The sequence below is a fragment of the Myxocyprinus asiaticus genome, chromosome 23 (genome assembly GCF_019703515.2).
Source record: "Myxocyprinus asiaticus isolate MX2 ecotype Aquarium Trade chromosome 23, UBuf_Myxa_2, whole genome shotgun sequence".
In the NCBI taxonomy this organism is placed as follows: Eukaryota; Metazoa; Chordata; class Actinopteri; order Cypriniformes; family Catostomidae; genus Myxocyprinus; species Myxocyprinus asiaticus.
The window spans coordinates 22,413,230-22,427,273 of record NC_059366.1 but is presented as its reverse complement, the minus strand read 5'-3'; the positions used below and the strand labels follow the sequence as shown (position 1 = coordinate 22,427,273).

Here is a 14,044-nt window from a genome sequence, read left to right as displayed (position 1 = left end):
TTGCTCGGTATATCGACCTTGCCCTACTGATGGGTGGTTCTCCATTTGGCCGCCACGGCCAACGTGCCCGCCACGGCCAGCGAGCTAGAAGCATTGTCCGTCCCAGAGCCAGCGTTGCCAACTTCGGCCACACGGAGGAGGAGGAGGAGGAGAAAAGCTTCCATTTCCAAGTCCCTGCCCATGTACATGACCACGGAGGTCGTCTCCGAGTCTCTGCCCATGTACACGACCACGGAGGTCGTTTCCAAGTCTCCGTACATGCCCACGACCACAGAGGTCGCTCCCGAGACTCCGTACATGCCCACGACCACAGAGGTCGCTCCCGAGACTCCGTCCATGCCCACGACCACAGAGGTTGCTCCCTAGACTCTGCTCATGTTCATGACCACTGAGGTCTTTTCCCTATCATCCAGGACTCTTAGTCTCGAGCCTGCCACGGTTTCGTCCCTTGAGCCTCCCATGGCTCCACCTTCCATGACTTTGCTCCATGTCATGGCCGCCAAGCCCGAGTTCCACGTCATGGCCGCCAAGCCCGAGTCAGCTCCAGGCTATGTCACCGCCGCACCTCAGCCTGCTCCATGCCATGTCTCAGCCAAGCCCCAGACTGCTCCATGCCATGTCACAGCCAAGCCCCAGACTGCTCCATGCCATGTCACAAGCAAACCTCTGCTCCACAGTCCAGGCCCGCCTCTGCTCCACCGGGGACCTCCATCCCTGCGGCTCCGCCTTGGTCCTCATCCCCATCGGCTCCGCCCCTCGAGCCTCTCAGGGCCCCACTTTCCGTTGGCTTTGCCCTGTCTCGCCAGGCCATGCCCTGTCTCGACAGGCCACGTCTCAAGGTTGTCTTGTTTACCTGTTAGTCATGTCCTTGTATTTGAGCCCTCATGTTTGCCATTTTCTAGTGTCAGGTATTGTGAATGTAACTTTGTTTTGTTCAAGCCAAGTCTAGCCAAGTCACGTTTATGCCAAGTTCAGTCTAGTCTAGTCATGTCAAGTTTATGTTTAGTTCACGTTTGTAGTCAGGGTTTTGGGATTCCACGTTTGAAAAATAAACTGCACTTGGGTTCGTCACTTCATCGTCCTCATCATGGTCTTTGCCAGCATCGTTACAATTATCAATGTGTTCATAAAATAAATAAATAGAAATAGTATCAGTTTTTGGGTGTATTAGAAGTATGGTAGAATTGACTGGAGCAATTAAGTCTAAATAACGTGGTAGGAAGTTAGGAACAATGTCTCCCAAGAGCTCTATTAGAAATTTCCCTGTTGTGTTAATCCTGGTTTGACAGGAGAGTAAGAAAAAAACAACTTGAACAATATAACAGAAAACAATAGGCTTTTAAAATTCAAACTTTGCTGTGTGTTATGACTTCTGAGCTCAACACTTGCAGAAAAGAAAGGGGCACTTTTTAAAGGCCGTTATATTCTTGCAAAAAGCGGCATTGCGGTGCAGTTGCCCACTCTTCCCATTCACAATGTTTTACTTTTTCAGCCAACACAACTAAGCATCTCTCATTTTTTTTTAGTAATTAAATTTTTCCATTTGAATGACTTCCAGTATATGAATTACAAGCACAAAATTATCCTGGAGAAACGTCGGGTCTCTTTCTTAGTGGTGATAAAGCAGGATTCCACTGTCACCTCTACATTAGATTTGAACCCCTTTGACAACCAGTTCTGATAACAAAGGCTCATTATGGCCTTCTCTAGCAAGGTTGAGAGGGTAGGAACATAGTGTGGGATAATAAAAAAATTAGCATTGCCGCTCTGTAGGGTGATGTGCAGGTATTTTGTTGGATCAGAAGATCTAATTCAGTGGAAGGAACAAAAATGCTATCTCGCTCATGGAAAAAGCCCCAATGTGCAAAGGAAAGACTGAGGAAGCAACATTTTCCTGTTTTTGTTTAATCAGAGCTTCCGTAGTCACAGTAAGGTGCTTTGAATACATTGTTCCAGTGGTCACACAGATCACTATTTACCAAGCTATTTGCAACAATATAACAATCTGAAGCACATTCTTTCTTAGGAACACAAAATAAGCATTTGGTTTCAGGTGTGTTTTTGCTTGCATTGCATCAGTGTATTTTGACTTCCATGCATCAAAAGAAGAAAATTAGAATACTATCAGCTTCCACACTTTTGCCTCACGTGTCAGCTTGAGACAAGTGTGTAATTGTAGGTTGGTCTGTAATACAAGCTTTAAATGTGTCATAGTAAAAATGTTTCGAAATTGTAACATGGCAGTGTGAGTAATAGTGCCAAAACTAATGGTTTACAAAGTCGTAATCAGTTGTTGTTGCGCCTATAGTGTTCATTTTCTTCAGAAATCTACTGTAAAACGTAGAACGTGGCACGTAGAGGTCAGATGGTAAAAATGTAGTTATAGTAATGTTCATTCTATGAGACTATGTTGACAAGACCACTCATCTAAGGAAACCGTACAGTATAAAGTTCCTTTTATATCTGGAAAGATTAAGTCCACCTTTCTATTTGTGAAGATAATGCAATGTAAATCCATCCTGGCTTCATGTTAATAATACCTACCAGAGTTAACCAGATGGCAAAATCATAAGAAATCATGCAAGTTGGCTTGTACTAAAAATGTTCAACTTTTGTTCTTTGTGGAGAATAATCAAACAACCAATGAACACAATTTCTAATCGGTACAATTCAGCACTTTTTTTCCTCTGTCTAACCACTAATTTCAAACCTAAACCTAACCATAAAGTCTGACCCCTTACCAAAACTCCAACCATAAACCTAACTAGGATTTAAATTTTAAATCAGTCAAGAAGAGGCCACATTTGTGCTCTTTAAATTTCCATGTAAGTTAATAGGAACCGGGGCTGTCATTTTTTGGTCAAAAAGTACCAATAAAGTAATCGATTCACCATATTCGAAGTCCTCCCAAGCCATAGAATAGCTTTGAAATCTGGTGTATTCAAATCTGCCACTCTTATGATACATGTAAGAACTACTTTGGTTGCATACACCGAAAGCCCTGCTTATTAGAGTAGAAAAAACTGAGCTCAAACTTCACTGGTTCTCGTGTGTAGGGCCAATGTGGTAAATTTTAATGTGCAAGATTTGAAAGCTATCATATGACAAGTGAATTTAAATGTATTGAAATATAGTGCACAATTTGCATAGACTACTTTTATTTTATTTGTACTTTTTATTTTTTTGGGCTCGACAGTCTCATTAACTTAAGACGTTTGCTTTCAGTTTTGGGGAGGAACTACTAAGATTATTAGGAGTTTGTCATGAGACTATGTTGGTAAATCAGAGGCAGGATATTAGAACCAGAAGTCTTTTTTTTTTTTTTTTACTATTTTATTTGAAATGCAGTGACCCACAGTTACCAACTTCCTGCTACATTAGCTGCCCTTTAGTGGTTAGCCTTTGAAGTCTTTAGTAGCATGTGAGAAGTTATGGGAAAAGTCCTCCAAAGTCTACAGAGGGACCAGTCCGTGTGCAGGCCTCCAGCAGCAGTTCTTTCCCTGTAGTTGTGATGACTTCCTCCTAGGAATTGACAGTTGTTAGCATTATGCAATCACACCTGCGTTCTTAAAACAACAGTGTGAGATTTCAGGGATGTTGAACTCAGAAAAATGACAGAAAATCACAGCAAAAAAAAAAAAAAAAAAAGCCTGAGAATCATCATCGTGCTAAAAGAGATAGTTCTAAAATTAGCTTTCTATATGTCAAATGTAATTTGCATATTCAAACGTGTCAAATCTGGCTTGGAATAGTGAGACCAGTCTTTGTAGGAGCACTACTGTGTCTGAAGATAAATCAGAGCTGCTTTCTTTTTCTTCAGGGATTGTTATTGTATTCTTTCTGCATGTTTTTTTCTATCTGAGCTAAAGCCGTTTTAATTTCATATATGTTGACAGGTTCTCTACAGCGTTATTTATTTATATTTTTACCATATTGCAGAGGCGTGAAGCGGGAAAGCTTGTTGACAGTTGTACAGTGTCGCCTGCATTTGCATTTAACTAATGTCAGAGATTTCACAGTTTGTGACTACATCTTTGACAGCTTTCCAGACATTGAAATATGTATCCATGGTTACACAGGGTATGCTGCAAAGATGTGTGGCTTATAAAGATGGCAAAGCAAGCACACAGTTATTGAAAGTTGTCTTAGTGCAGATTATATTACAGTGTTTGATAAAGGAATCAGTTTGACTCCTAATCCATTTCTCAAATATTTTGATGTTAAACCACATTTAGAGCTTTGAGAGACTTTAAGACTGACCAAACTTTAATCCTGCACATTCTGGCATGTATTTGGGCCTCTTTTCAGTGCTAACATTCTGGAGAATGGTGAAAATGCCTTTTCAGGGGCCGTTCACGCTGTTCGGGCAAAAGCGGCACTTTTTTAAATGCTGTGTCAAGTTAAAAAAAAAAGCTTCAAATTTTAATAACGCGTCTCTACATCTGCGTTCTGCTTTATTCATGGTGCTGCATCTAGCTGTTAGCAGCAGATGCCCTAATCCCATCCCCATTCTTAATCCTAACCATGAAGCCTGTAAAGCTGAGTAGCCTGTCAGGAACAATGTATTGCACCTTTCTGTTATCGCAGTGTTTTTGTAAGCTGGAAGCACAGGCATTTCAAAATAAGAGTCCCCAGTGTTTTTTGGGCCCATCAAAGTAAGGAAAGACTAAGAATTCTTTTTAACATTCAGTAAATCTATTTAAAAAACTTCCAGTTAATTGGTTATCTGCCTTTTCCACCACCTTAGTTATATTATCGATACTGGCAAAATCACTATCGGTTGACATCTAGCAAGGATGCGTTCGGTATGAACAGACACTAACCCTAACACTACATGCACAAGAAAAACTGCACAGAAAGTAATCATTTCCTAATTGTTGATGAATTTATATGTTTTTATTGTACATGTTCACTAGTAATACTTTTAACCAATATTTGAAATGCTACTTCTTTTGGTTAGTGTGGAGACATTCTAATACAAATCGTTTGCTTTTTTTGAGGCAAAAACTTCCATTTAAGCAGGAGTCACACATAGGCCTGTCACGATAACTACTTTTGTTGGACGATATATTGTCCCAAAAATAATTGCGATAAACGATATTATTGTCATTTTAAGACCACTTTATGCCACTGATATAATGATAATATAATAGCATAATAATGCAAGTACACCCTTTCAAAGATTAATGATCTTTTAATTCTTAAGAATATTCAGACATTGGAATTGGCCCCTCCCCATCTCCAACTGCGGTATTTGTTCCCAGCTTGGAAACCTGGATGGGATGGTTATGTTTAAGATGAGCGTTTAGGTTAGTTGTATTGCCACTTTTCGTTGCCACTGTTTTTAAACAAAGTCGACATACTAGCTTGTTCACGTTGATGGGCTCTCCTCTCTCATATGGCTTAAAGCCAAAATGTTTCCATACCGGAGCTGTGGAATACGGCTTTGAAACCAAGTCCATTTGGAGTTATTCTTCCAAACTATCTGGCTGGAATTAGTTGTCAGGAAAACACCTATTAAAACGCCTATTACCCTCAAGTAACGCATAATCTTCACCTGTCGCTGTCTGCTTTGTGTGTGTGGAGGAGCTGCCTGAGCCCCGCATCTGACACAGAGAGCAGATGAGAGGACAGAAGCAGCATGACTGGCTAAAATGTTGGTGACATTCATTCTTATGTAAACAAACACATGTAAACACAATGGGCAATATCGAGGTCAGCAAAAATGATCGAGGTCGTGTCCATATATCGTACGATAAGTCGATAATGTAATTATTGTGACAGGCCTAGTCACACACTAGCTTTCTCAAGTTGTTATTCCACTCTTTTACCTTGTGGAAGGCAATAAGGTCAGCAAGGGTGGCATGACGGTTTTGGTCCACACCCAGAAAGCTGTAATAATCCTCAGAGGCATCGATAAGGAAATGCTTGAAACCACTGGCTGTGCGATAGGACAGTGTGTAGCCCCATATCCTCTCACTGACCCGCACCAAGAAAGAGCCCTCAGTAACATTCATAAGTAGCCTCTCTGAGTCCTCTCGAGAGATAATCCCTTTAGGTTAAAATCATGGATAGACATGGTCAGTGGAGAACTACACTTGAAAAGCTTCCATTTATAATGCTTTTTATTTTTTTTATTTTATGTTTTTTTTTTTTTTTTTTTTTTTTATATAAAGTCTACACAAATTCAAACTTACAAAATAATTCACTCAGTTTAATGTTGTTTCAAACCCATATAACTTTTTTTCCCATGGCACATTATAAAACTTACAATTAACTTTCATAGCATTTTTTTTCCCCATACAATGAAAATGAATGGTAAGTGAGGCTGTCATTCTGCATAACATGTTCTTTTGTGTTCCACAGAAGAAAGTCATATAGGTTTGGAACAGCATGAGGGTGAGTAAATAATAACAGAATTAGATTTTGGGTGAACTATCCCTTTAAGTCTGTCCTGTTTATTGACTTTTAAAGAATAGTTGTGTTGGTATTTCTGCCGTTTCCATTGTAATCATGTTATCTCAGTAATAAAGACATCAGGTACCCGGAAGAAAGTGGTATAGCATGTTTTTTTCCATGTATCTGTACCAGTAGTGTTGGTGTAAATCTACACCTTGGCTTGTGTATGTGTATGAATAAGGGTCTGAATGAATGTGTGTTGGTCCCCTTATCTAGATGCCTCTATTCAGAATCAGACTGGCCTATGGTATGTTGATCACGTTCCATTGGAATTTCCAACACTCAGAAACCTATTAATCTGCCCTCTTCTCATTTAACCAGAAGTCACACACTGTAACCCATTCTAACATGACAAAGTTGCAGAACTCACGCCAGTAATTAGCCTAGCAAAGCCTTTGAATTATTGAGGACTCCTCTTGTCTGTCCCTGTGCAAAAGCAGACTCAGATACACACACCACTGCTCTCCATCTGTTGGTTGCCCAGTTTCTAGTTTTGAAAAAAGGGACACACAGTCCACGCTCCATTTCTTCTTTCCTTGTGGATCTGGATGACCGTGTGTACAAGAAGGTGAAAAGGCAGCTCATCTGCTTGAGAGGTGCGAGCAAATGTGTACATGCTAAAACTGCTTGTTTTCCAGGTTATTACTTATGGAACACTAGTCAACCACATTCTGCAATTAATGTTGACATTTGGCAAGCTATTCATGTTGCCTTTGCGCACATGTAATAGGTGGTAATGGATTTTAATGTATCATATCGGATAACAGGAGACACCAAAGAGGTAATTTAGAAACCTTACCGTGAAACCATTGGGCGATAACATTGCTGTTCCTTTCGTATCCAGCATTTTTTGGCTTCTGCTCCTCAGTGAACCAGAGTATAACTGACTCCCTTGAACAGGGTCGTGGTGCTCGCACCCATGAAGGGCTAATGGGAAATAAGGGCACTAATTTACCTTGATATGATGCATAAGTGTTGCATATGTATTAGTTGATTTATTACTAAATTATGTATATTAAATGTGATTAAATGTCAAATGTTTTGATTAATTATGCTCATCAAGACAAGTAGATACCCTGCTAAATTTCCATTCTGGTCCAAGCTGGTTTATGCCAGTTTGGTGCTGGTCTAGCTGGTGAAGCTTTCTGACTTACTTTCTTATGCTTCACGCAAAAGGAGATGTTTAAATGAATATCACGGTAATATTCAGTGCTTTACTTTAAAGATTAAAAAAGGACCCAAAATGTGTAAGTCCATTCGTCTTGTGCATCATGTTCCAAGTCTTTTGAAGGCATATAAAATGTTTTGGTAGGAAACAACCTGTTTACATGCGAGCCACTGAACTAGCTTCTCTCATATCGCTCATTAAGGGCCGAAACATACTCCACACAAGTACATGAATGCAGACACATCTAGCAATGCAAGCTCGATTTCATGTGTCATTGAGTTCTGAAATGTGTCGGACCTCAATTCATAACAACGTAACAGTGTGTTGCATTCTCAGCTTTGCCACAAGGGGCGCTATAGTAAGATTAGTGTGAACTGTCTGCTTATACGGTGAGTTTTCTCTTTCAACTCAACTGCTGTCAGTTCACCTCCTTTTGTGTTCCACATAAGAAAGTAAGTTTGAAACAACATGAGAGTGAGCAAATTATTACAGAATTTGTATTTGTTTGAACTATTCCTTGAAGATGGTTAACCAAGTTAAAAAGCTTGCTGGTTAAACTAGTTAAGAAGCCTGGTAAAAGTACAGTACATAGGCACCCCATGCTGGGGGCCAGTGTCCAAAAGACCACATATGTTGGTGATTAGGAATTTTTTTTTTTTTAAAACAGGGTACTGACAAGTAAGTAGTATAGTTTTCGTTCAAAGTCACGTACTGTTCTCTACAGAATGGTTACCTATCCATTAGTGGTTGTGTTGATGTTGTACTATGTCTGCGGCTTTGTCTGCGCCGATACAGGGGTGGTTCTGCACGCTGAAGGCTGGGCCTGGGTTGGACTTCATTGCTGGAGACTGGACTTGCAGATGGTTCAATGAAAGTGCTTTGTCTCCGGTGGGGGTTGGCTTTATTCATGTGGGTCTGTTTCTGGAAGTGGCCGCTGATGCCAGCCACATGACCTTTCTCGATGGCTCGTAGTGACTGACGCTTATACTCATCTCTGGCCCAACGAGCCTTCCTAGTCATCTCCTCATCAGCTGCTTTGGAGCGGTGCACTAAAGAAGAAGGTGAGGAATAGATGGATGAAGAAAGACTGACTTGAGTGGATTGGAGGAAAGATTTTCACAAATTTTAAATGTACTACTGTCCCTGTGTATCCAAGGTAGGATTGCAACAGTGTTCTTACAGTTTTACTTAAATTGGGATGTAAAGCTCACACTAGGGACTTAGTAACTACTAGTTAGTTTGTAACTAACTTTGTATTTAATTTGGTTGCACCATTTGTTCTTAAAATAAAACTTATTTGGTAGGTCATAAGCTCTCTGTTAAGTAATGTGTAGTCACATTATATGACGTTTACCTTTTTTGATCCAATAAGCAACCTTCAAATTTGTAAACTGTGTTCAAAAGCTGTGTATTAAAGTTTTATCTTGTCAAAAGATAAACAAATGATCATTTATTATACTTCTTTTGCCTGAAGTAAATGTAAACTACAGTATACTCTAAAATTAATTAGGGGCAATTAATAAACGCAATATCAATAACATTATACAATAAACTAGAAGAATTGACATTTATATATTTCAGAATACATTTGTTTTGTTGAAACCTGGTATATAATGACACTGGGTGACGCAAAGAGGGCTGTTTGGAAGTTCACCATTCACAAAGTGGTTTTGTGCTGAAGAGCAGCTAAGAGCCAGTTATTCAGATAATGTCAGCATAATCATATATGTTTACAGGATTGAAGTTGGCCACACAAAATATGGGCTAACTTATGTAATTCAGTGAGTCTGACATTTTATTCCAACCATTATTGGTGGTCGAGGCTTCTGTAATTATTTAGTTCTTACACTGGGTTAAGTCTCAACTAAGTTTAATGGTGCAACACAAATATTTAGCAGTATTTAAGTTGTATATTTTTATGTATTTAAGTACACAAGGCTAAAGGCCTGAGGATACTTTGGTTGTCCGTGTTGCTGATTGGGCCTTTAGTTGTAACTTGTGCACAGCTGGTGCCCCTGGCTCCAGGAGACTAAATGTATTTGTATTGTTTAAAAACTATTAACATGGAAAAAAATTGACTTATGTCATTGGCTGTTTCATGACAGAGAGAAGCTGAAGAGATTTTGATTTTTGCAAAAGCTAAAAAGAAAGATAAGGAATGAATGGAAGAAGGGATTTGAAAAAAAGAAAATTTAGATGAAATGTTTTCATTCAAGAGAGGCACTCACATTGTTCCTCCCACTCTTTGTCACATTGTTCACTTTTTTTCTGTTCCAGCTCAAGGGACATGTACAGCTCCTTGGCTCTTTGTTCCTCTGCATGGCGTATCTCCACTTCTTCCCTATGCTTCTCCTCTTCCTCTTGTTTCTGAGTGAGAGTAACAGAGAGAGAGAGAGAGCTGATAAACCATCACATGCGCCTCAGTCCTTACTTAACCTCAGTATGTTGTTCTAACTCTTGCAGCACTAATGAATTAGCACCAGTGGCTCATTAGCTGTGTTGAAATGGAAATCATTTGGTTGAGTAAATTAATCCTTGAGGACACAAACATGTGGCAGCATGGTTGTTTGAAATTCTTAAGCTGTGTAATTACTGCCATAGGTAATTACCAATGAGGTGTTATCTAAAAACTGACTGGACCACTAGATTCTGCAGCTGCAGTCAAACAGCACAAACGTAGTTGTGGTCATGACATTTAAAGGGATAGTTCACCCAAAGAGGAAAGTTCTGTCATCATTTACTCATGTTGTTTTAACCCCATATAACTTTCTTTCATGGAACACAAAAAGGAGATGAAAGGCAGTTTTTAATTTTAATCCCCATTCAGTTTCATTGTATTTTTTCCCCATTCAACGACAGTGAATGGTGACTGAGGCAATTCTGAAAGAAAATCCATTGTTCATCATATAGCCTAACTGCAGCACACCTAGCTAATGACAAAGTCTAAACCATGTTTGTTCACTTATGAGAGAATCTACCTTCTTTTCACTATTCACCATACTTAGACCCAGTTTTTTCAAAGATTTCCTGAGGAGTACTGTGAGAGGAAACACTAAAGTTTAATGACTCGGCACTTTCCAGTAAGAAGGATGATCTGTGGGCTGTGATAAATGAGCTCTTTAATATTTGACAAGTTTCTTTAGAAGGTCTCATTACCAGACCGCAAATCATCTCTGACCATCAAGGCCTCTTTGGGAATCTGCAGTGTGAATATTGAAAAATGGTCCCACTACCACCCTTGTGCTCCCCAGCTCCTCCCACATTCTTCTGTTTTTCACTTTTTCTCTCTTTTAAAAGATAATACCATCAGCACACCTTCTGAACAACTAATTGTGCAGCATTGGAGGTACTGTTAGGATCTAAACCCCTCTTCAAGATTAATTAACGTCTCCCCTTTTGCTTTAACATCAAAACAATTTCCCATTCTTACTAAGTTGCCATGATTTTGCCCTGTTGAATTACCATGAATCTACATTTTACACTATGTTTCACACCACAATATGATTTCTACTTTTCACTTCATCTGAGGCCAAAAAAAGGCACCAGTTGTCTGTAATTCACCTATAAATTCGCTTAGCCTCAAACCGGGAAAACACATATGACGATCGTGACAAACATTGGAACACACATACACTATGTTGGAGATCTATGAACCCAAAATTCTCAGTCCCAGACTTTGCCATTGAGGCAGTAGGTTTCCCTCCTGTTCGTTTTAGATTGAGTATTGATCGCCTGGTTGCTTTCCTCATTGTTCTCTGTCTCTTAAAGAGAGCAACAGAGGTACAGAGGGCCTTCACATACAGCAGACATTCCACACACTAACCTAAATAATTTAGGTTGGTGGTAAAACAACATCCAGCAAATGGATGTTGGACCCTAAAGGTGGACATCAATGCAAGTCTCTCTAAAGTAATTGATCACTCGGATTGTTTTGTGGTTCCCACTGCTAGGTTGGGTCCCCCTTATTCTCTAGCAGATGGTTTGGATCGGGATGAAACACTGGCAACAATTCTTGTCATCTTGAATGACAAGATGCCAATTAGTGCATTTTCATTTTGCAGCACTGTTAGAAGTTTCAGGGGTTTGTTGATCAGTCACCTTCAGTTTCTCCCGTAGGCGTTCCTCTTCTTGTTTGGCTGCCTTCCTGTCCTCAGCGTCTTCCTTCCACTTTCCTGTGACTAAGCGTGCTTTTTCCTTTGTGATGGCATTTCTGAACTTTTGCTTTATCTCTTCTTCTTTTTTCCGCCTTGGAAAGACCCAAAAAAATAAGGATGTGGAAAATATTTTCCAGCAACTGGGATTAAAAGTTCACTGCTTGATTTAACTTTTATGTCTGTGCATTTTCTTACAAAGTATGCTCAAGTATATTTGAAAGAGTGAAATTACATTTCTGTATGCAATACTACATTGCCAAATCTCTACAGCAAAAGACTGCACATATTATGCTTTTTCTTATGAAATGAGATTCTTATCGAATCAGAGATGTAGAAATCCTCATTCAATTGCTGTACAGTTCACAGTACTCACCAGAGCTCTTGGGCTTCTAGCTGAGCCTGTCTCCTGGCGCTCTCCTCCATCAACTCCTTGACAATCAGCTCATATGGTCGGTCTCCAGTGGCCTCTCCCATCACCCAGACCCACACTTCACCATCAATCCCCTTTAGCCACTGAACACTCTTTGTGTTTTCTAGAGACAGAGACAAAGGCAGAGTTTTTTCTTGAAGATGTGAAAACCAGCCCACACATGTTTAACTACAGTGTTTTTCAACATTAACAAAGGAATTTAGACCATCTAAATGTTTTTACACTGTATTTACATACTACGTAGTATATAAAGTATACTGATTGATCAATACCACGTTCCATGCATGCTAAAATCCAATATATACTAACAGCTATGATGTGAAACTCCTGTTCACCATATAACTGTGCAATACACATAGTGGATCATTATTTTTGTTGCACAGCAATGTTCTGCTATGATAGGGAGGAATTATTTCCCTATACCAAATGGCACACTTGATGTGGACTTGGGGTCTTGTGGACTTGCTATGGCTGCTGTGTGCATAATAATATTTGTGTCATGTAGTAACCTTTTTATAAAAGGAATAAGTTACTCAAAGCCATACTCAAAGCCATTTATGAGCACAACTCCCTTTAGCCATGACTATATTAACAATTAAGCACAGCTTCTCATACAGTATCTTATTGCTTCAATAAAGCATCCCAAGCATGTGTCTTATTATGTAAAACAATGACTTTTTGACCATTTATCTATGAGAAAATAAGTGCTAAAATACAACAAAAAACTTTTTGTAGGCCTGGAAGGGAAGGCTGGTTTGTCGGACCCACCATCTTTTTTCTTGGTCAGGAGGTTCCTTTCCCAGGCTCCTCCTTGGCTCTCACACTCTGTCCAGCGTCGCACCTGCTCTTGACGTATTTTGTAGAAGAGAATTTGTTTCTGCTCCTCGTTCAGTTCAGCCAGAAGCTCCGGATCTACAAACATGTCTCTCAAAATCTGTTGCATCATTCTGGACTGCCAGAATCACCTCACCAGGAGCACACTGGGAGAACTGCCAGATATATTTGGAACAGAATTGTTTAGGGTCAAGCAAGATGACCATGAGTTAAGTAATATTTCAACATGCTTGAAAGGAGCAGCCTGCAACATCTGGCACTTACAAGCCATGAACTGTTCTTTAACAACTGATTTTTATTGTGTTCATGGTAACGCCTTACAATCATGTTCTGTTTGTTATCCATATTAAATGTATTTATCATTAACTAACAATGAAAAATTATTTTTTACAGCATTTATTAAGCTTGGTTAATGTTAATTTATAAATATATTGTTCATTATAAGGGAATGTTAGTTCATAATGCATTAACTGATGTTAACTTATACAACTTTTAATGTAAAAATGTATTGGTGTATGTAGAAATGAACAAAGATTTAGTGCTGTAAAAGTTGTTAATTGTTAGTTTATGTAACTAATGAAGTTATACAGTTTACGAATGCAACCTTAATGTAAAGTGTAACTGAGTTGTAACACTATGTCTTTGGCCTTTATAAATCCTTTGCAAAGCTTTTAACAAGTGTTACACACACACACACACACACACACACACACACACACACACACACACACACACAACAAACAAATAGGTAGCATTCTTTAGCACTCTGTTGTCTGTGTTCCTAGGTCAGTACATTATTCATCTTACTGACCTTCTCCGGCTGCTTCAGATCCCTCTGTGTCTTGCCAGCATGGAGGTTCTTGCTGTGTCATTGAAGAGTAGAACCCAGCCAGGTAATTGCTGGTGAAGACAGTTGCCCAGTGTTATGTTCCATCACTGAAGGTCGGAAGTGTCCCACAGGTGAGCGGACACAGGCTGTTGTCAACTTATATTGAAACT

General features: G+C 39.5%; 1 protein-coding gene across 1 annotated transcript; it reads right to left on the bottom strand.

The window, feature by feature from the left end:
* Positions 1-1,740: 1,740 nt before the first annotated feature.
* Positions 1,741-14,005, bottom strand: LOC127414202 (SH2 domain-containing protein 4B-like). Its single transcript, XM_051652062.1, has 9 exons — positions 13,857-14,005; positions 12,980-13,200; positions 12,155-12,314; positions 11,726-11,873; positions 9,856-9,994; positions 8,361-8,676; positions 7,259-7,386; positions 5,832-6,052; positions 1,741-3,522 (listed from the first exon to the last, which is right to left on the bottom strand). Exons 2-9 carry the CDS (start codon positions 13,155-13,157, stop codon positions 3,430-3,432), a joined length of 1,383 nt encoding a protein of 460 aa, XP_051508022.1. The 5' UTR covers positions 13,158-13,200; positions 13,857-14,005; the 3' UTR covers positions 1,741-3,429.
* Positions 14,006-14,044: the final 39 nt, after the last annotated feature.

Excerpts from the sequence above, each read along its gene's own strand:
- LOC127414202 (XM_051652062.1), bottom strand. The coding sequence starts at position 13,157 with ATGATGCAACAGATTTTGAGAGACATGTTTGTAGATCCGGAGCTTCTG. Across the intron at positions 11,874-12,154 it reads CTAGAAGCCCAAGAGCTCTG|GCGGAAAAAAGAAGAAGAGA; the intron begins GTGAGTACTGTG and ends GGTCTTTCCAAG. Across the intron at positions 3,523-5,831 it reads ACCTTATTGCCTTCCACAAG|GAGGAAGTCATCACAACTAC; the intron begins GTAAAAGAGTGG and ends GTCAATTCCTAG.